Raw genomic sequence first — 23674 nt, forward strand, 5'->3', positions numbered from 1 at the left:
TGTATATACCGTATATATGGATTCATATGATGACGATACATTTTAATCTAACCAAACTCATCTAATAACCCGCCCACTCACCTGGTCTGCGTCCTGCTGGGCCTCTGGTGCCGAGTTGATCCTCTGCCGGGGGCCCAGGTCCGAGGGGCAGCTCTGGGACACCAGGAGGGGCGGCAGCGGCGCTCGCCTCTTCTTCGGCACATCGGTGGGCATGCTGCTGGGGCAGTGAAGGGGCGAAGAGTGTGCACTCGGCAGGGCCATGCTGGGGTAGTAGAGGGGGGAAGAGTGTGCGCTCGGCAGGGCCATGCTGAGAGGTCGAGGCTTGCTCACCAGCACCGGGGAGGCCGGGGCGCTGGCCGTTGTCGCCTTCGGGGAGAAAAAAAAACAAAGCAAACATCCAATCAGACATCATGATAAGAGGTTTCCAGCGGACGTCGGCCAATCACAGGCCCGGGGAAAGCACCCTCCTTCCCTACGAAGGCAGCGATTGGTGGATCGCGTGTCTCTTCGCGTAAACATTCTCTCAAACATTTACCTGTTCGGATTTCTTCTTGCTTTTCCGGAACATGCTGAACATGCCCTTGTTCTCCTTCTCCTTCTGGGTCTTGTCTTTCCCCGGCGTCACCGCATCTGCAATGACATGGGGACAGGAAGTGAGTCGATAAGAGATCCTGAGATTCTCAAGCGCTGTAGTTTACAGATAGGTTCACGTCGGGACATTCAGACGGAGTTACCGGCGAGAGTCGGCGAGGGCGGGCACACAGGCGAAGCGGGCCGGTCCACCAAACCTGCAGGGTTTAAGATAAGATAAGATAAGATGAGATAAGATAAGATAAAATAAGACAAGATACGATACGATATTCCTTTATCAATCCCTTGGGGAAATTCGGTCTTCATAGCAGCATGGGGGAGGGGAGGTACAGGTATGGGCAGGGTAATAGTAGAAAGACATACATATAGGCAATAAAACTTGTTCTGAATACAAAGATATGAGAGAAATAAACAGTGTAAACAATATAATTAACTCTGAATATAAAAATATGAGAGAAATAAACAGTGTAAAAACTATATTATTAACTTACCTTTTAGAACGAAAGGATGGGAGGTATCACATCCACATAGGAATACACACTTAATAATATGACAAGGTACAGAAACACTATCATAACCCTGTTGCTGCCAAGGCTGCATGTACTGTTACTGACTTGATCAGATGTGATGAATCACATTGCATACAGCAGCTGAATGGACACACCCTGTACTACAAACTGTTGAAATAGTTGACTTTAAAGGCTCCTGTATCCTGAAAACGGCCTGGTCCTGTGTTGTGCATTGTTTTTACACAGTGAGGGGGTTGCCTCAACACTGAGGAATTGTGAAATATGTACATAGTGTGGTTTCTGTACAGGAACTGCTCAGCTGTGACCCTCTGTTGAAACAAACCATTCAGAATCCTAGTTAGTAAGACTGTGTATACATGCGCATGTGAAGAGATGGTCCTCTACCTAAAGTTTAAATCTTGAGTCATCCAGCTATTGCTGGACTCTGGATCTTGAGTCATATTCGATCTGCAATGTCTAATTTCACAATTTGATCTGAAATCCGTTCCACGGTACAGGCTCGTGCACCGTTGCTAGATGATACGATAGTTATCGTATTTGTACGCTAAAAGTGGCTCGCTTGTTACAGGCAGAGAAACTGCCCGTTGAGAACAGGACTGAAACAGAGAGGTATAAAGGCTGCTAGAATGAGAACAGGACTGAAACAGAGAGATATAGAGGCTGCTAGAATGAAAACAGGACTGAAACAGAGGTATAGAGGCTGCTAGAATGAGAACAGGACTGAAACAGAGGTATAGATAGAGGCTGCTAGAATGAGAACAGGACTGAAACAGAGAGGTAATAGAGGCTGATAGAATGAGAACAGGACTGAAACCGAGAGGTACAGGGGCTGCTAGAATGAGAACAGGACTGAAACAGAGTATAGAACAGAACTGAAACAGAGATTATAGATAATTTTATATCTAAAACCCCACCCTCTTTTCTTGATCCTCCAATCACAACTGTTGCTTCCCCAAAGCAACAGTTGTGATTGGATGATCAAGAAAACAAGGCAGGCTTGAGATCAATACATCCCTTGTAAGTAAGTAAGTAAGTAAGTAAGTAAGTAAGTAAGTAAGTAAGTAAGTAAGTAAGTAAGTAAGTAAGTAAGTAAGTAAGTAAGTAAGTAAGTAAGTAAGTAAGTAAGTAAGTAAGGTAAGTAAGTAAGTAAGTAAGTAAGTAAGTAAGTAAGTAAGTAAGTAAGTAAGTAAGTAAGTAAGTAAGTAAGTAAGTAAGTAAGTAAGTAAGTAAGTAAGTAAGTAAGTAAGTAAGTAAGTAAGTAAGTAAGTATTTATAAAGCACCTTTCATATTATACTAGTGTCAGTACCCCTGTAGGACCCAGTCAGGTGCAGATGACCTTGGGTGTTGTTGGGTAGGGCAGCATGTCACCGCCTCCATCACTGATGTTTCACTGAATTTTACCAATAACACCTCAAGAAGGATCTCAAGCCCGGCCCTCTTTTCTTGATCCTCCAATCACAACTTTGGAAATAAATGTGAGAGGGAAGCAACAGTTGTGATTGGAGGATCAAGAAAAGAGGGCAGGGTTTGAGGTAGGTCAATCCCAGCATCTAGGAACAACCCTCCACCACAGACAACTCAGTGTACGTCAACAGCAATAGTGGGCGGGACAGGGTATAGTTCATCTATTAAAGGAACAATCAACCAAAAGCTGATTTATTATGCCCACGTTCTGACACATATCCCAAAACTATACACCGTCCTGTTACAAATCCATTCGGTTTGAGAGTTATTGAGTTTAAAGAGTTGTGTGGTGTCATTGTGATGTCATTGTGATGTTGTTATGATGTCACATAGTCTTACCTTTCATGTCCCTTGCGTAGAGCTCCCTGATGACGTAGTCGTTGAGCGTGCGGGACAGGTCCAGCGGGCCCTGTGACTGGACGTCCCTTAACAGAACCGTCGTCTCAACATCGAACTCGCACTTCTCACAGATGGCGGGCAGGTGGTCCCGCAGGGGGACTCGAGGGTTGACACGCAGGATCGTCTTCTGCGTCTTCCTATAGTTGATCACCATCCGAACGGTCGCCTGGAGAAATATTGATTGATTGATTGATTGATTTAAGTTAATTTCAAATATGGAACAACAACAAACAAACAACAAGTAGAGATATAGCCTGAAGCCATTCAAATATATAAATGTATAATAAAAAAAACTAAAGAAAAAACAACACAAAGGTCTAAACAAATTTTGTCATTACATATTTGAAAATGAGTGGGAAGAAGTATACACTTATTTAATCCCACCCCTTTTGACTCAAATCATACTTTACTAAATTATAACTACCTGCTCTCTTTATAAACAGACTTATAATGAATAATAAAAATGAACTTAGTTAACTTTTTTTTATTAATTCCTTATTTGCCAAAAGTTTCCTGTAGTTCCTCTAACCATTTTATATACATATATACAACTACATACCTACATATGCACATATATACATACATATACTGTATACATACATACACAAACACATATATACACATATATAAAGTGCACCATACCTTATATTACCTGCATATAATCCTTCTATATACATACGTATACATCTGCATATAACTTTGCATATAACTCTGTATGCTAGTATGTAGAATAGTGCTGTACATACCGTATACAGTAAATACATGTATTTCACTACCACAATATAGGTTAATATTATATATATATAGTATATATTATATATACTATAACGTTGGGTTATGGCTATAACCAAGTTCTGTTAGTTAGGGGTGACGCTTGGCATCACTACTGCACTCCCTCGCGTACGTGCACGCGCACTGAATAAATTCCACAAATGTACCTTTAATACCAGTATTAGTCTGACCACACCCCTCATCAGCTTACCTTCATAAGCAGGTGTGTGGTCACCTGCTCTCCTCCTACCCAAGCTTTCACCACAAGGTGAGGTCAAGGGCTGCAGCGGCCGTCTGATGCCAAGCGTCACCCCTAACTAACAGAACTTGGTTATAGCCATAACCCAACGTTCTGTTCCGTTAGGGGCTCTGCTTGGCATCACTACTGCACAAAGGGAGGCCAAGCGGAGCCGCTGGCTGACAAATACACCCCGCTGACAGCCCCCCACAACCATCAGAACAGGGAGGGCCGAGCCCCCCCGACCCCCCCTAATGGAGGGCATCCCCCCTATTAGGGGCTTCACGAGAGGGCGACGGACCCGACCGTGCGAAGAGGCACCCAAGCAACCCAACGCACAGGGTGAGCAGACCGTGGCTTGACCCCACGACTACACCCACGCACAACCCGCATGCCACCCGGGAACGAACGTAGGAAACAACCTCGTCACTGCCCCCAGAATCACGGGGTCAAGGGCAAACCCAACCCCGTGGCAAGGCCGTAGCAGCGGAGCGCGAAGGAAGACCCAGACCCACCAAAAGGACTGGACTCCCTGGAATGGGGGCCCGGAGAAGTCCATGATGCCAGCATCAAGACCCCACCAGGTGGGCACCTAGTGACCCCGCCCCCCACATCGCCAGCGCATTCGGACAAAGGCCCCTCAGGCGAGCGGGCCCTGTCCTCCCCAACAGCACACCGCCTGGAACACAGGCCCTGCAACAGGCAGACAGCATGGTCATAACACACAAAAGTTAACCAAGGAAGCAGGCAGCGCACCGGGGAAAAAGACCAGGCAACAGGCTGTCAACCCAAGCCTGGAAACTGCGGACGAGGCAGGCGCCAGAAAGGACAGCTGAAAACAGCCGCCCCGGCGGAAGGGGCGTAAACTGGCGTTGTCGCATAACCAAGCCTTTAAACAGCATGTCAGAAGCGGGATCCTTAGACCACTCGACCCCTGACAGCTGCTCACAGAAAAAGCCCATACGATCGGCAGACGTCATGAACGTGCAGGGGCACCCTCAACCGGAGAACCGGGAGTTGACACTGCAGCAACACACCAGAGAACCAACCACCCAGGCATCACCCCATGCAATGGTTGGTCCCATAACCCCCAGGAAAGAAACCCCAAAACACATCTGCGGCACCGCCGCAGCCCGCGTTCTGGTTTCCAACAGGGCTATCCCGGGCCTACGGGTCAACGAGCATCACCCCGGACCGGGCCCGGTGATACGGGGAGCACAGGGTCCCCCGAGGAGGTTAAAACCACCCCAACAGGCCCCTCAGCGTCAAACGCAAGAGAAGAGCGTAAAAAATGGAAGACCAGCCCCAGCACCCCGCACTCGGTATTCCCAGGAGGTCACCCAACCAAGTACCAACCAAGACCAACCCGCACAGCGGCCGAGATCCGACGAGATCGGACGCGTACAGGTCGGCACGGCCGTAAGCCATTACGACAGTGCAGAATACAACGCACCTAACACAGGTCCCATAACGCTCAACCCTGTGACACCCGGATCGACCCAGCATTTTTCCCCCTGAAAAAACCCCAAGTCCCTCAGGGTACCAGAACAGCAGATCTGCATCCCCAGCGGACAACGGGTGCAACTGGACTGGACCAGCGCGACCAGAACCAGTCCCGTGCCCTAATCACGCCGACCTGCCAACCCCAGGAGAAGGGGCAGATATGCGTGTTTGATCCCAACATAAAAAAGAAGGCGCCACCCAGACGTGTCGGTATGAACCGCGCCCGGTGGCCCACCCCTAGGGCGTGAGACCCTTCCCCATATGTCCAGACCCATTCCGTCATCATCCCCTGACATGAACGGGAACCCATCGACAACACACAGGGTGTCGGAAGAGGAAAAAACCCCCATCCCAATTGCTCCATAAAAACGCTGTTTCACCCAAGCAATCAAGGCGCGCTAGTCAGCCAATGGCCCAAAAGCACATCCTGAGCCAGCACTATGTGTGCGTTTGGACATACCCACATCAACAACAGGTCGTTTAGACCACCATATTGAATCCCCAAGACGCCCAGGGAAACGACAAGAGGGGCGAGATGCAATCAACTCCATGAATGAATGAATGAAAAAATGTACCCAACAGACTGCAGAAAAGGGTACAACCCAGTACGGCAATACACACAACAGGTTAAGGGGAGGCAGACCTGAGAAAGACGTTTAGTCTTGTTACCATCAGGGACCCTCATTTCCAATCCATCAAAACACATTCAACTCTTTATACAAATAAAGAAAAGGCATCACCCGTATGACCCAATCTGCACAGCTGGGAGTAAAAAAACCTGTTTTTCACATGATTTCAATCCAGTCACTCCTTTTAATCAGAGTGTAAGACCAGACCCTCCCAGAAACACCTTCCCACATGAGACCACGGTCAAGAAAAAAGATATGTAAACTGTGAGACACGTGACCAAAAGACTCAAGTTTGACACATAAACCGGGCGCAGCAGGCCTGTGAGCCCTGCGCTCAACCTCGACATCTTTAAGACACCAGCTCATGGAAGGCGTCGCCATAGCAACAACGCTACAACGGGCGGGGAAAACCTACCGGATCCTGTCATGTAACAGGAGTCGGTAGAATACCCCTCCCCCCCCCCCCCCCCCCCCCCTGTCAAGCACTGGCTTGGCCCTGACTGGCTCAGCAGAAAAGATCAAAAATCCCCTAAACCAATCAAGTGGGGAAGGAGGGGTTTATTCGACACCCCCTCCCGAAACACACCCTTTATCCCTACACACAGAAAAACAACCGTAGCCATCTTGAAAAACCTCCGGTAGAAAACAAAGCATAGCGAAGCTAATACAATGCCCGCTACCCACAAAAAGTGTAAAAGGTTTTACAACAAAACACAAGTCGCCTGTGCGTGAATCCTATACCCGTTGCCTATGTCATACATAGGAAAAACACGCTGAACGAGAGTAAGCGGCTAGGCCGTGAAATGTGTGCGTACGAGTATTACTGCAACTAAACAACACAGCATTGTGAAAACACATATACTTAGTCAAGCAATGGAATAACACCAGTTCTAGCTGCATGTGGAGCATCAAGCTAAATAGAACCTATTACCGAGTGTACGTTGCAGACCTTGCTTAACCTCGTAATCACAACACAACTCACCCCACAACGTAAAAAAGGGCAGATTCATATATACACAGCCCCACCATATGATTTGTTTGAAGAAACACACAGTTTGTTCGGCCAAAACACAGTCCCCCTCCATCGGGGAACTTTCTTTATTATTACTAATTAAATAATGTGTAAGGCACAAAATCACAGAGGGGCCGGGGAGGGTGTAGGGGAGGGGACACAGAGGGGAAAAAGTCACTCTTAACGGCGTCTGCCACCTCGCGCCGCTCGAGTCTTGCCACCCCGGGGAGCCCCGGAGGGACGGTAGGTTACAGTCTGCTGGACACGACGTTCCCTACCGTCTCCTCCGGTCTGGGATGGGCCGGCAGTGGCAGAAGCGCCGTTTCGTCCCCTGGCCCTCTTGGCAGGGCCAGCAGCGGCGGCGGAGGCAGTGGTAGCGGCGACGGAGACAGCTCGACGTCGCGGAAGCCTTCTGCCTCCACCGGCAAGGACGGGAGGCGGAAAATGGGGTTGGAGGATGGATCTCTCCTCTGCCATCTCTCTGCACGTTGAGGTCATCAACCGCAGGGCCTTCCCGAACAGGCCAGCGTCGGAGAGGGCGGCCGTCAGAAGAGGAGCTCTCTTCTTCTCTGGCACACGGGCCTGCTCCAGCCAAAGGTGACGCTGGCCCAGGGTGGCCAGGGCGCGCACTTTCCCCATGGCTATGGCCAGCACCTGGGAAAGATGCAGCACAGCTCCCGCAGCCTGGGTGATCTGATCGCATTTCACCTCGGTCAGATCCGTGCCGCCCGTCATTATCCCCGATACAAATCTAGCCAGGTGGGCGATGTTAGACGCCGCAGCCAGCGATTGTGTACCAGCGATAAATGACTGGTCACCCCAATAAGCCAATCGCCTAGCCGATTTCCCCTGGAGGACCGGCTTGCACAGTGGCTCCCACACCATATCCGGACAGAGGAGCGCGGCCATCGGACTGTCAAGCCGAGGCACGCCCTCCCCCATACCTTTGACCAACCCTGCTACCCGCGTAACCGGTACGTAGGTAGGAGTTAGTCCCATGATGTTGGCCACCGCCTGACCCCGACGAACATAGGCCCCCATCGATGGGAAAAATGGGTAGACAACATCCACCCCTCTCACTGGGGGACGCTGCCAGGGATGGCCTATGAGGTCATCAGGGACAGGTGCAGGCAATGGCAGCGGCAGCGGCACACCGTTTGCGGTAGCGGCTACCGCCATGAGCTCGGGAAACAAGGCCCGCAGTTCCCCCTGCGAACCTTCCTCCACCGACCCCGCATCCCTCACATACAGCAGGCTGCGACTGGTCAAGGAGCCACAATCCGATGCGGCCGACAATAGGGCATCCTGCTGATGAGGCCAAGGTGGTTCCTCGACATCCTCGAACAGGGCGCCCCATGGAGCCATTTCCCCCCCCTCCGGGGTCTCCTGAGGAGGGATACTCTCCTCCACGGGGCCATCAAACAAAAATCTGTCCGCCTCGTCCACGAAGTCCTCAGTCTCCATCGGAAATCCCGAGCCGGACGCATCTTCGCTGGTCTCCAGCAGCTCCCCAAACCCAGGCCGTTCGCGTCTGCACGCCACCATCTTGCGACGCGAGCGAGCAGACGCGAAAAGCTTGCGTCGCAAATCCTCCGGCTCCAGAACAACCCCCCGTTCACCAACGGGCGATTCCCCAGAACCAGAGGAACCAGAGTCGAGATCAGGCCATCGCCGGAGCGAGGGGTCGGCTCTTCGGTGAGGAAAACTATCCACCGGCAGTCTCCCGGGCTGGGTCGGCAACCACGAGAGTGGCAACAGCCCAGCACCGAGGCGCACAACGGAGGCAGGAATGGAGAACCGGTGGTGAAGAGTAGGTCTAGCGGGTCTACTCTCCGCGGAATACATTATGACCCAAACCTTTTCGTGTACAACGAAAGTGAGAGAAGAAAAAATTAAGCACAATGTAAACCAGTCACAACTCTTTTCAACTAACAACACGTCAAGTGGGGTACTACCGAGGCACTTCCTTGTGGTGAAAGCGAGAAGGAGGAGAGCAGGTGACCACACACCTGCTTATGAAGGTAAGCTGATGAGGGGTGTGGTCAGACTAATACTGGTATTAAAGGTACATTTGTGGAATTTATTCAGTGCGCGTGCACGTACGCGAGGGAGTGCAGTAGTGATGCCAAGCAGAGCCCCTAACGGAACAGAACTATATATACTATATATATAGGCACATACCTGCCTAGAGGGTCGGAGGTTCACCCCCCATAGTCTCTGAAAATCCTGTGGGAAACACTGGATTCCAAACGATCTATTCCCAAATAAAACTGCTGACCGTTCTACTTATCACGATTCTTTGTTTGCAAGTTGCATAGAAAATAGTTAACAAAAAACGCTTTTTTACCGATATACCGATATTATCCAACTCTAAATTGTCGATACCGATATATCAACCGATATATGCGGGGTTTCCCCCCCCAAAAAACGGAATCATTTCAGGTAATTAACATTATATATCTCTTGTTGTGGAATTAACACAACATTATGTATGCTTTTGACAATAAATTAAATAAGAATGTGCTCTTACTTTCTTGCCTGGGTAAATAAATGTTAAATAAATGTAAAAAAATTTAAAATATTATAAAACATTTGAAAACAGATACCGATCATTTCCGATATTACATTTTAATGATAATATCGGTAGGCCGGTAATATCGGACATCCCTACTCTAAATGACTAGGGTGCAGTATGCAATAATAGTTATAGTAGGGCTAGGCGATATGGCCAAAGATGATATCGCGATAACGATATCGATAACAATATCATATCACTCGATATCCGATATTATCGATATTGTTATAAGTAAAAAAAGATTTGTTCTATTTATTTTTTTAAACAACAGATGTATGTTTATTTTGCAGCAATTCTTTGTCGTTGCCGCCATCTTTAGTGTTACATCCCCTCACACCAGTTCTCAGGCTGCAGCTGGTTTGAAAGCGAAAGTAAACCGGCTTCTCTGCTGGCTGTGGCTCCAGGGGAGTTGAACAGTTCTGGCTCTGCTAGTTTCGTTTCTATCTGTTGGCGCTTTTTTGGTGGACAAACCACCGCACATGTGCACCGTGACTCGTTACTGGAGTCTAGCTCTGCTAGCACACATAGCCTGCTCTGTACAGACGGTTTCAAACTGTATTTTACATTAGAAAGCAAACAAAATAAATGGACAAGAGAAAAATATATCTCAATTTGGTCAGTATTGTCATTTGGACAAGCAAAGCCATTACTTTAAGTTGCAGGCAAGAAAGACAAGTCTGTCCACTGTCTCTGGTTTTAAAACTGCCCTGTTGCAGGTCACACAAAAAAAAACGATATAATTTTTTTTTACATCGATTATTAAAATATATCGCGATAATTATCGTTATCGTTATATCGCCCACGCCCAGCCCTAAGTTATATATGCAATACTCTAAATCACTAGGGTGCAGTATGCAATAATAGTATATATTCAATACTCTAAATCACTAGGGTGCAGTATGCAATAATAGTTATATATTAAATACTCTAAATCACTAGGGTGCAGTATGCAATAATAGTTATATATTCAATAATCTAAATCACTAGGGTGCAGTATGCAATAATAGTTACAGTATATATGCAATACTCTAAATCACTAGGGTGCAGTATGCAATAATAGTTATATATTCAATACTCTAAATCACTAGGGTGCAGTATGCAATATAGGTTATATATTCAATATTCTAAATCACTAGGGTGCAGTATGTAATTAGTTATATATTCAATACTCTAAATCACTAGGGTGCAGTATGTAATTAGTTATATATTCAATACTCTAAATCACTAGGGTGCAGTATGCAATAATAGTTATATATTCAATACTCTAAATCACTAGGGTGCAGTATGCAATAATACAGTTATATATTCAATACTCTAAATCACTAGGGTGCAGTATGCAATAATAGTTATATATTCAATACTCTAAATCACTAGGGTGCAGTATGCAATAATACAGTTATATAGTCAATATTCTAAATCACTAGGGTGCAGTATGTAATTAGTTATATATTCAATACTCTAAATCACTAGGGTGCAGTATGTAATTAGTTATATATTCAATACTCTAAATCACTAGGGTGCAGTATGCAATAATACAATATAAGCAATACTTGTGACTACAAGTAAAATACCTGAGGTATCAAATCAAACAACCTTCTAATTTCTCAGTTTTAAGATAAACAGAAGCTCAAGAGAAGCTCCTCACTAAATATCTCCAGAAGCAGCTATTACTTTAGTGAGTGAAGTGATTCATGGTGAAAATGTTGAACTGTGACAAACATTTCAATCAATTTAGGATAATGCTTTCAATACAGAATATAAAGACATGGTTAAGAATACCGTATTGGTCTGAATATAACGGTTAACCTTCTGTAGTGTGGTAGTGAAAGGATTAAAGCTTGCTTGGGGAACACTTGTTGTGAATGTATAATGACATTTAAAAGTCTAGAGCCCCAAAATAAGACAATGCCCCTTTTTGTGACTGGAATGTGACCAGAATTTGACCTGCTTGATAATAACACGCCCATACACTCCCTTCTTCCAGATTTTTGAGGACCACATCGTTGAAGACTCAACATACAGCAGCAGTTGGTTCAAGTCCCTCAGGCAGTGGCGGACTGGCCATCGGGACGTTCGGGACGAATCCCGATGGGCCGGAACCAAAGTGGGCTGGTCCAAAAAAAAAAAAAAAAATATACTTTTTTTTGTAACTTTTTTTTTTTGTAACTTTTTTTTTTGGGCCAGTGTGTGGGCCAGTGTGTGGGCCACTAATGTGGGCCGGTGTGTGGGCCAGTGTGTGGGCCAGTGTGTGGGCCAGTGTGTGAGTCGGTGTGTGGGCCACTAATGTGGGCCAGTGTGTGGGCCGGTGTGTGGGCCAGTATGTGGGACGGTGTGTGGGCCGGTGTGTGGGCCAGTATGTGGGCCAGTCTGTGGGCCGGTGTGTGGGCCAGTGTGTGAGTCGGTGTGTGGGCCACTAATGTGGGCCAGTGTGTGTGCCGGTGTGTGGGCCAGTATGTGGGCCGGTGTGTGGGCCGGTGTGTGGGCCAGTATGTGGGTTAGTCTGTGGGCCGGTGTGTGGGCCGGTGTGTGAGTCGGTGTGTGGGCCACTAATGTGGGCCAGTGTGTGTGCCGGTGTGTGGGCCAGTGTGTGGGCCAGTATGTGGGCCGGTGTGTGGGCCGGTGTGTGGGCCAGTGTGTGGGCCGGTGTGTGGGCCAGTGTGTGGGCCAGTGTGTGGGCCGGTGTAGTGTGTGGGCCGGTGTAGTGTGTGGGCCAGTGTGTGGGCCGTATGTGGGCCAGTGTGTGGGCCATTATGTGGGCCGGTGTGTGGGCCAGTGTGTGGGCCGGCAATTAAACAATAAACAAGTTGCATAAACTAAATCAGATAAAAAATTATCACAGTTCTGGTTTGCCTTAAGATGCAGTTTAAGATGGGTCTTGAACATGGAGTATGTAGGGCACTCTCTAATCACAACTGGTAGGCTATTCCAGTAGTTACCACTTTTAACAGAGAACACAGTTTTTGCAATGGTAGTATACCGAAAAGGCACGTTACAGTCCCCTCTACTGATGGCCCTGGTGGTAATGCCAGTGTCTGCTTTCTGTTGGATGAACTCATTCAATGGGGGAGGGGCAAGTCCATGCAGAACCTTGTACATGAAGCAAGTATATTTGAAAACTTGGAAATTCTCGAAACTTAGCATGTTATGTTTTTCTAAAACATTACAGTGATGAAATGAAATTGGTTTCCTATCAAATACTTTTATGGCTTTTTTGTAGAGTAATTCTATTGGTGTAAGAGTAGTGACATATGAAAGAGACCAGTTGATAAAACAGTACTCGATGTGTGATAAAATCATTGAATGCAGAAACATCCTTGCAGCATTAACTGGCAGGCAGGGCCTGATCTGCCTGAAGTTTTCGATGTTAAACTTGACTGTGTTTGTCACTTTCTTCACATTACTTTTTGAAGGTCAATGTAGAGTCCAATGTGACCCCAAGATACTTGAATTAATGTACAATGTCCAGCTCCGCCTCTCCCAGAAACACATTAGAGTGAGTGACCTCTACTGGTGACTTTGTGAACATCATACACACTGTTTTCTTGGTGTTAAGTGAAAGACATGCTTTTGTTAGCCAGTCTTGAATGAGACATGAGACATCAGTGAATGAGATTCACGTTTCCTCCCAACCGCGAGTAGGCCTAGAAGCGCAGAAATGGAGAATGCAAAAAAAGAAAGGGTGGAGCTGAAAAAGCTAGAATTGCTAGTAAAAGACGCAGAACAATGTTCTAAAATTACACACATGTTTAGTAGAGGAAGGGCTGGCGTTAGAGTAGATGCTGCTGCTAATGATGATGAAGTTCAAGTGGAAGGAACCAACAGTAACATGACAGGTGCGTGCAGTAGCCTAGTGCATATTCTACTGTTGGTGTGTGCCGGTTCATGAGGGCTAGCTAGCCTATACTAGTTCTTGCAGTGATTTCAGTCATTCTATTACAAGACAATGTGCTTTCCGTATTCCTGATTCCTTACAGCACGTGGACGTAAATAGTCGTGACTCGTGACGTTTTTTCTCTGACTAAAAGTTTAGTTAGCAATGTTAGGACTAGTGCCCACCACAGCATCAGAAGCTAAAGTGCTAACCTAGAGAGCCAATCAGAACCTAGGACGGGCTGCAAATTAATTGGCTACTAATATTATAATAGTAAATACTCAAATAAAATACTATTATGTTCCCTTTCAAATTTTCATGTTGATATAATATTGGTAATCTAATTGATTGAATTGATTAGTTGCCATTTTACATGCTTAAATAAGATGTACCTTAGAATTCCCAACAGTTAGCCATGTTCTCGATTAGTCTCATCTACATGTTTGTAGATAACCACAGCTAACTAGCTTAAGCTAACAACTAGGTCAACTACTACCCCGTAGTTAAACAAATGTGATTGCATATAACAGCTAACTGCTACAGCTAAGTTGGTAGTTAGCCTATTCCATTAATGTTGAATGTATTTATGAAGGTTGTTGATGGTGGTTGGCGCTGAATAGTAGACATGATTCCGTCAGTCTGCCACAGGGAAGCTGTGTTTGCTGATGCTGCTCACGACCACCAGTAGCGTATGACTGTGTGAGTGTGAATGCTTGATGGTTTCTGTGAAGCGCTTTGTGGAACAATGCTGATATACAGTTAAGAATGAGTAATTCGCTTTTGGTTTTTAAGAAAATGGTTTGTAAAGCTATTTTTGAAAACTACAAGGGTGAATAATACTGTTTTTTTTTTTTTTGCTATTTTCTTTTAGAATACGGTTTTGGAGTCTTAATTTTTTTAATTTTTGTTAAGAATATAGGACAGGCATAGGCTATATAAGCATTGCTTCAGTCTGTACCTTATCAGTCACTGTAAAATCAAATATTGTTAAATGATGGTGTATTGTGTGAGATGATGACTGAATAAACTACTACTACTACTACTACTACTACTACTACTACTACTACTACTACTACTACTACTACTACTACTACTACTACTACTACTACTTTGGGTGTTTTCAAAAGGCTGAAAAACGCTGTATGAATTCAAGCCATTATTATTGATTGCTGATGTTCTTCTTATGCAGTTGACTCTGAGGAAAGAGAGAGCGCCCAGTCCAGCACAGCTGACCCTGAGGGGAGAGAGAGCGCCCAGTCCAGCACAGCTGACCCTGAGGGGAGAGAGAGAGCCCAGTCCAGACAGACAGACAGACACACAGAGAGAGAAAGAGAGAGAGAGACACAGAGAGAGACACACAGAGAGAGACACACAGAGAGAGGGAGAGACACAGAGAGAGAGACACACACACACACACACACACACACACACACACACACACACACACACACAGAGAGACACATACACAGAGAGAGAGAGAGAGAGAGAGAGAGAGAGAGAGAGAGAGAGAGAGAGAGAGAGAGAGAGAGAGAGAGAGAGAGAGAGAGAGAGAGAGAGAGAGAGAGAGAGAGAGAGAGAGAGAGAAAACAAGCTCTTGGAATGGGTGTCTGGGAGGAAGTGGGGGGTCTTTCGATGTTGATTAAACGGCAAGCAACTAATGTCATGAGTGCCAAATTAAAGGACAATAAATCCAATCTAACTGAAATTGTGTAGCACAGACCTTTTCTATGGATCAAACCCTCTATTATTATGGTGTAGTTAATACTTCATGTATCCTTAATCCCTAGGCTAATGAGGCACTAAGATGTTAGTAAAAAAAAAAAAACATATGCCAATGACAGGAAGTAACGGTATATGTATGTGTGTGTCTCTGTGTGTGTGTGTGTGTGTGTGTGTGTGTGTGTGCACTGTGCATGAGTGCACATCTAGGGGCGGTGTGTAGATTTGGTCTCCCTGATGTTGACTCCTTAGCCACAGCCTTGGGTTGTTTAATACTGGACAAGTGTTTCATAACGGCCGTTGTGTGGGCCGGTTCGTGGGCCGGTGTGTGGGCTGGTGCGTCTGAATGTCCCGGGCTGAATTTGTGTCCCAGTCCGCCACTGCCCTCAGGAGACCCATAGACACATCTCACGGTCTCCCAGAATCAAAGACTGGTTGGATGGTTGCAGTCGTGACCGGCCTCACTGGTGGGGCCGCTGTCTAAGTGAACCGCTGGCGCTACACAGCCGTTGGGACACCATGCAGTGGAAGAGACACCACTGTTGCACACACATGACAGGCCTCCTGTGTATCCTCTCGCTCCTGGGGGTCCTAGTCTTCCTGGTCCATCAGGACTGGTTGCCGGGGCTGGCAGGGCCACCGTGGCAGAGAGGGCACCCTGTGGACTACGCTGAAGGAAGAGCTTTGGGTGGATTGTTGTATCGTTTTGTTACTGTGTCCTTTGCTTTTAAATATTTTTTAAGTAATCTGATCTATTTAAATGTGTATTGCTGCCTATGTTTACCTTCTTTTTTTCTTTTTTTTGGTACTCTTGTTTTATTTTTATTTTTTATTATCTATTTTTAGTGCTGCTTATAGTTTTTAATATGCTCCCTCTGTACAGCACTTTGTGCCCCTGTGGCTGTTAAAGCGCTTTATAAATAAAGTTGGATTGGATTGGATTGGATTACATTCCACCAAGGCCAAAGGAAACCTCAGCTCGCCAAAGTCTGTGTGGCGGTTTATCCTCCTTCCACAACCAATCTCCACGACCGACAAGAACTTCAGCTCCCACCAAGAGAACGATGACTCTTCTCAAGGAGAGACAGGTCTCGAGAACTATCTGGCGGCGAACGCCAGCCAGAGCGAGGAGAGCGGAGGTCAGAGCGGGACACGAACCCCCGGGCTGTACCCTTACGTCATCAACAAGCCCGAGAAATGCTCGGAGGGCCGACCGGCTCCGTTCCTGGTGCTGCTGATCACCACGAGGCTCGGAAACTGGAGGCGCGGGACGCCATCCGGCAGACGTGGGGGAACGAGAGCGCCGCTCCGAGTCCGGGTTTCCTCCGTCTGTTCCTGCTGGGCACCGGCGCGGGGGAGCTGGGGCGCCTCCAGCAGAGGAACCTGGAGGCAGAGAGTCGGAGGCACCGCGATATCCTCCAGCAGGACTTCCTGGACACCTACAACAACCTGAACACCAAGACCCTGATGGGGATGAACTGGGTGGCCACGCACTGCCGGTGGGCCAGCTACGTCATGAAGACGGACAGCGATATGTTCGTCAACACGGAGTATATCCCACAAGCTGCTCAAGCCCGAACTCAAGCCCAGGCAAAACTACTTTACGGGCAATAACATGAGGCGCTCTGCACCAATCCGGAACAAGGACAGCAAGCAAGTGGTACATGTCCCATGAGCTGTACCCCAGCGAGAAGTATCCCACCTTCTGCTCCGGGACGGGATATGTGTTCTCCGGAGACTTGGCTGGGAAAATCTACAGGGCTTCTCTTGGCATCCCACGTCTGCACCTGGAGGACGTATACGTGGGGATATGGCGAAGCTCAGGGTCGAGACCACTCCACCTCCCAATGAGTTCCTGTTCAATAACTGGCGGGTGTCCTACTCCAGCTGCAAGTACAGCCACCTGATAACCTTCCATGGGTTTCATCCCAGTGAACTACTTAAAGGAAAACTCCAACATTTTGGGAAATTAGCTTATTTAACATCTTCCCTGGAGTTAGACAAGAAGATACATACCTTTTTTGTCTCTGTGCGTGCATTTAGCTTAGGGAACAGTCGCTCCGTTAGCATAGCTTAGCTTCATCACTGGAAGTGAGGCGGGGCCGGAGCCTTACAGTGTATAGTTTGATTGATTGATTGAAAAGTTTATTAACAGATTGCAGAATACACTCCAAATACAACTCCAAAACGTTCATGTAAACATGTTGTGACCTGTGTATTCACCACGTGGAGAAATACAAAATAATTGAATTAGACAATTACGTTTTATAAGCAAATATACTCTGAACAATTTTTTTGCCCAACCACTCCTCTCTGAGCGCAGCCAGTGATTTCAACGTGACGCTGTGTTTGTTTACATTCTCATTCATTCAAAGGCTCCGAACCGATTGAAGTTTATGGATACCATGACTTGAAATCCTCTTACCTTGACGATTAAAAGCCTCCCCAATTTAGAAAACAGTAATCCAATGGCTGGTATTGTTATACCGGACGCTCTGAGCTAACCGGAGCTAACACAGATCAGGATGGTAAAGTATATATAATGACTTCCTTTCTGGGGTTGTCAAAATAAAAGTGCAACGTTTATAGCAGCGGAAAACGTTTATTTTGTACATTATCTAACGTTAACACAAACCTAAACTAACTTTAGGTTAGTTGTAACGTTAGTAGGGGTGGGAATCACCAGTTTCATCACGATACTATACGATATCGATTCTTTGGACAACGATACGATATTTGCCGATATCACAAAGTCTGCCACGATACGATACGATACGATTCGATTCAGGTGCCTGCGATCGATATGATGCGATATTATGTGCCCATTTAACACAATCAGTCACATTTAGATCAACTAAAAAAAGGCTACGGAAATATCAATTGATGTTTTTATTTTTGAGCTCTTCCAGACATTTAAATGAAAAACAATTTATTGTTTTTTTAATACAAATAGACCTCCTGTTCACTTTTTATATATTGAGCTTTAAACTTAAGTAAAATGTTTTGGAACTCACAACACGCAAGCTAAAACCCCTTCCTCTCCCAAATGTCCTACAATTGTTTTATGTCTAACTAACGTGGCAAACGTTCTGAGAGCTAACGTCCTAATCCGTTCAGAAATGAGTCTTTGAGGGCGGTCAGGTGGCGTAGCGGAGATTGCGCTCGTCACCAATGCAGGAGACGCTGGGTTCGAGCCCAGCTCTCTGCGTTGCCACCAGCTTGGCTGGTCGTTCACACTAATACAATTGGCAGTATTAGGGGGTGGGGAAGCTGGCGGGTGGGAATCTGGCGTTGTGGACAGTGACGCCTACAGGTCAGGTCTCGGCACTTGCTCAGCGGGGCATGACTTGGTGGAGATAGACACTTCACCAATGAGAGCCCTCGCTGCCAAGTGAAAAGACGTCACTGGCTGTCGGCGCACGTCTCGGAGGAAGCGTGCGATCGACTCGGGACGCCCTTGTACCGACTCGTAGGAGAACATGCATACAGCAGCCAGGTAGGGGAGGGGGGGAATTGGCACAACAACTAATTGGGACGGGGAGAAAATCAGAGAAAAATCAGAAACAGAAAAAAAAGAAAAAAAAGAAAAAAATAAATTAGTCTTTGAGAGACGTCCGAGTAAAACATATATATATAAAAAAAAAAAAAGGCTTTCCAAAATCCATTTTCTCATCCACCGCCCTGTGTTCTGAAGTCTGAATCACTTCTGGTTTTCGCTCATCAACTTTCACCTAGTTCCCTTATTCGCACCCCTCCAACGTGGGGTATTGTTGGAAACGTACAATCGTAGGCTGACATATCGTCATGTAACTCGAGAACCGAGGCATGGATTTGGTCGAGTGAGGTGGCGTTCGAATGGCAACAAATAGATCTTTCGAACGGTCATTTATATGTTCGGCGAAAAATGCAGCCCGAGCCGCTAGACGCTCGCAAAGTGCAAAACGGCACGAATACGTGCCACCACCTGTTAACCCTTTCACTGCCACACTACAGAAGGTTACCCCTTTACAATCACACTAACGACGCCTGCTGTTGTGTGGCAGTGAAAGCGTTAACCTTCTGTGTATTGTCGCAGTGAAAGGGTTAACCGTTTGGTAGTGCGGCAGTGAAAGCCTTAAGAGGTTAACCTCAGTGGAGACTTCACACCCCACTCAGACTTTTGAAGCTTTCCTCAACTAGGGTGTGGCAGAGATTTGGTGAGTTACCAATTCATGTACGTATGCATTTTCGGATATACTACTGATTGATGTTTCTACACATTATCTTTTCATCTCGATATCAAATAGCCTAAGTCAAACTGAAAAATATAATATTACATCAGTGTATCCCCCCCCCCCACACTTGTCTCTATAGTCAAAAACAAGCGGTCATGTTGTGCAATGAAAACAATGAACATAAACAATGAAAACTAGTTAACAACTTAACAGATTTAAAAACTTTTTTTTTCTTCCTATAAGTCAGAGTCAAACTATGACGTCAAAGTTTATGTACACAATGGTATGTATTAGGAAAATACAGATGGAGTGAGTCAACAGTTACAGAAGCTTATGTTTTGTAACGATGTTTGAGTTTAAAAAGACCAATGTCCCCCACATGTGTGAGCACGCAGGCATGCACAAGAGTAAGCACAGTGATTAAGCTACAACCAGCCAATAAACAGTCAAATATCTGTTTCAAGTAGAGATGTTCCGATACCATTTTTCCCTTTCCGATCCGATTCCGATACCTAAGCTTTGGGTATCGGCCGATACCGATATTTATCCGATACCAGTGCATACATAAACAAATAAAAATAAAAAAATTATTATATAAATTATATATTTTTTTTTTTTTTTTTTTTTACAGATACTGTTATACTGTTTTTTTAGTCATAACTAGAAAGTAATGGTATTTATTCAACAACAGGTGATTGTATAGATTTGTATTAGTATTATTAATCAATGAGTATGGGCTGCAGCACTGCAGATATACCCTACTCCAATGATCCACACGGACATTAAACGGTGTTGCACTCGCTACTCAGTGGCTCTGCAGATATACCCTATTCAGTCTGTAAGCTAGTGGGAGATAGAACGTTCATGTTGTGATTTTTGATGCAAAATAAATATTCAACATTCTCTTTTGAAACTCCGCCTCAGACTCTTATCCTTTGGCACTTGCTGTACTTTGCTTGCAGGTCTGCAGCCATTATTGCTGGATTATGTGAATAGCACCAACTTTAGACACGGTAACGTTATCAAGCTAAGCTAACTGACCTAGCTCGTCTTCCCGCATTGACATTTGATAACGTTAGTAATAGTCAGCTAACGCTAGTCAGTAGCTACTTATACAATTCACCGTGGGTGCATTATTGTTGATAGCCGGTCACGGACGGTGTTAGGTCCTGGAGAAAGGACAGGCGATAATCTGATTTGATGTAACGTTAAAGTGGATGTTGTTCCAACTAGCTATCTTTCCAGCTAATGCTATCATAACACCAGCAAAACACATCCCGTCCGAGCTCCCCGTCACACCAGCACTGTCGGGGACAATGGCATTTAAGAAAGTGTATCTGCTGTTAAAATGACACAGCATTTAACTTTAAAACATGTTCATTTTATAATCCTCACTCTCCGCAGGACTCGGCAGGAGATAAATTACATCATGGGATCGGAGGCTACAATTCACGTGTACTTGCCGATACCGATACCAGCATTTTAGGCAGTATCGGCGGCATTTCCGATACTGGTATCGGTATCGGAACAACTCTAGTTTCAAGAAGCCAATGGAGTCATTTCACTCGCTGGTATATAAATGTGGAGCATGTTGATGGTTGATGGTCCTAAGTTGCAATATGTAATGCTATGCTAGCAACATAATCGCAACCGGCAGAATGAACATTGGCTAACTTAAGATCCCTCTGGGTAAGGAAAATTGTATTCTATGTAGTGATGCACCGACGTGAAAATTGTGGCTGATACCGATAACCGGTATTAATATTGCTGTTCTGGCCGATACCGATATTTACCGATGTCGATATCTCTGTATAGAAAACACTTTTTATGATAATCAGAGCTATTTTCCAAAACGCATTTGTTTTTACTTTTGTAACTTATTTTCAGAAATGACTGATATTTTGAAACTAAGGCCAAAACATGTAAAAAAAAAATATATATATATATATATATATATTCAAATATATATATTCAAATATATATATTCAAATATATATATATATATATTTTTTTTTTAACATCGGCCCCATCTTGATATCGGACCGATACCGATGTGTAAAAAAAACTGCCATATCGGCCAATATTATATCGGCGGCCGATATATCGTGCATCAATTTCTATGATATACTGCTGCCAGATGTGTTCTATAGTGCAAACATAAAGGCAGGCTACCAATTTGCCAATCACTCACTCAAAGGTTGTTGAAATGGTCAATTTAGAAAAACACATTATGTTTGTGTGTGTGTGTGTGTGTGTGTGTGTGTGTGTGTGTGTGTGTGTGTGCAGGCCCGGACTGGCCATCGGGAGCACCGGGAGTTTTCCCGGTGGCCTGGCCTGCACAGATAAAAAAAAAAAAAATTATAAAAAAAAAATATATATATATATATATATATTTTTTATTATAATTTTTTTTTTTTTTTTTTTTTTGCCAGGCCATTGTTTCTAGTTGTGGCGGCGGCGCGGCGCGATAGTTTTTAGATAACCAGGTGGGTGGAGAACAACCAGGATTTCACTGTCTGCGACAGAGTTGGAGAACTATCTGACTCTCCCTCGGATCACACACACACACAATGGAGCTGCTGCCGCTTGTGATTGGTGGAGGCGGGACCAGGCGATACAACTGATTGACAGTGGAGGCGGCGAATGGAATGGCAGATGGCACACTCCCAAAAGGAGTTGTTAAATCTGACATTACAAAAAACAATATGTGGTGGTTATGATTGGGGCTGAAGTTGAATAAACAATTTATGAAAGAGAGAGTCAAAATAATTCCAAGATAATTCAAAGATTACACACCTTTGCCACATTGGCTACAATCATAATCACTGCAAAGTTATCAAAAAATAAGTATCTGATCAGACACAAGGGTTAAGTTGTTGTTCCCTTTCTAATTTCCTCAAAAACATCTAGTCTAGTTAATGTGATCAATATTATTTGACAATTGATGCTTTTTGTTGGACATTTCAGTCAGTGAGCTCATACTTTGAGCTCATTTTATAGTTAAAATGATTGAGACAACGCAATGCTCACCACACGTGATACATGTGTCACTATTCTGGCAGTGGCTACTGTTATTATAGTATTGTAATGAAAGGTCTGTTATTTAATGTTTGTGTAAAGGGCTATTTTAACTGTTGATGGGTAGTGCATCAGTAAAGTGAATATGGTATTGTGCTCTTGCCTTGTTTGAATAGGTGGAGAGAGTGGTTAACTGTATTATAATAGTAAATAGAAAAATATGTTGTGCTCTTGCTTTTTTCTTTTTGAAGGTGGAGAGAGTACCATTGCTAGTGCCACAACAGTTTTATTTGAGGTTCATAACAGTACATTGTACAAAGCAATTGTTGGCTCATTAGTTTGTGATTCACATGCACTAAAATTCACCAGAATGCAGGAAATTAAGTCTTTGTAACTAAAAATGTCCGGGTGGGGGACCCCCAGACCCCCCGCTTAAAAAGTGGCCTGATTGGGGCTATATTTCGCGCTATATCTCCCGGTATGAATTATTTCCCCAGTCCGGCCCTGTGTGTGTGTGTGTGTGTGTGTGTGTGTGTGTGTGTGTGTGTATGTGTGTGTGTGTGTGTGTGTGTGTGTGTGTGTGTGTGTGTGTGTGTGTGTGTGTGTGTGTGTGTGTGTCTTCATGGCCTGTGTGTAGCGCATTGGTGGGTCAAGTACTGAAAGTCTATACTGAAAATCTATACTTAACAGTCAAATCTGTACTAAAATCTATACTTTAGTAAAGTAAAATCTGTACTGAAATCTATACTTTAGTAGAGTGTCATAATAATAATAATACTATCTTAAATTTATATAGCGCCTTTCAGGAGACTCAAGGCGCTTAACAGCTAAGGGAGGGGGACAGGGAACAACGTAACAACACAATATTAATCAAAAGGAAAGAAAGAAAGAAACAAAATAAAAAAGGGGATATCAGGCAGTCATTTATAAATTTGGTGAAAAGGTGGGTTTTGAGTTGGGATTTGAAAGAGTGCAGGGATGTAGCACTACGGATGTTTGGAGGGAGTGAGTTCCAGAGGGTGGGTGCGGCCACAGAGAAGGCTCTGGGACCAACAGGGTGGGGAGAGTGGGGGTGATGTGGTGCCAGGACTTGGTGAGGGTGAGAACCCTGGCAGCAGAATTTTGCACATATTGTAGCC

At 45.2% G+C, this 23674-nt stretch overlaps 1 protein-coding gene and 1 pseudogene across 4 annotated transcripts in view; one reads left to right on the plus strand and one right to left on the minus strand.

Moving 5' to 3' along the window:
* Positions 1–23674, minus strand: part of cobll1b (cordon-bleu WH2 repeat protein-like 1b) — a 265209-nt gene that overhangs the window by 29203 nt on the left and 212332 nt on the right. For all 3 annotated transcript variants that reach the window (XM_084309730.1, XM_084309732.1, XM_084309731.1), the window contains 4 exons: positions 2926–3151; positions 735–788; positions 536–630; positions 82–366 (listed from right to left, as the gene is read on the minus strand). In XM_084309730.1, coding sequence (XP_084165856.1) covers positions 82–366; positions 536–630; positions 735–788; positions 2926–3151 — 660 coding nt within the window. The remainder of the gene's footprint in view (positions 1–81; positions 367–535; positions 631–734; positions 789–2925; positions 3152–23674) is intronic.
* On the plus strand, positions 15823–19928 carry LOC311225091 (beta-1,3-galactosyltransferase 2-like; annotated as a pseudogene). The gene is made up of 3 exons: positions 15823–15991; positions 16230–17298; positions 19913–19928. The product of its transcript is annotated as a beta-1,3-galactosyltransferase 2-like (transcript).

The sequence above is a fragment of the Notolepis coatsorum genome (genome assembly GCF_963971535.1).
Source record: "Notolepis coatsorum genome assembly, chromosome: 3".
In the NCBI taxonomy this organism is placed as follows: Eukaryota; Metazoa; Chordata; class Actinopteri; order Aulopiformes; family Paralepididae; genus Notolepis; species Notolepis coatsorum.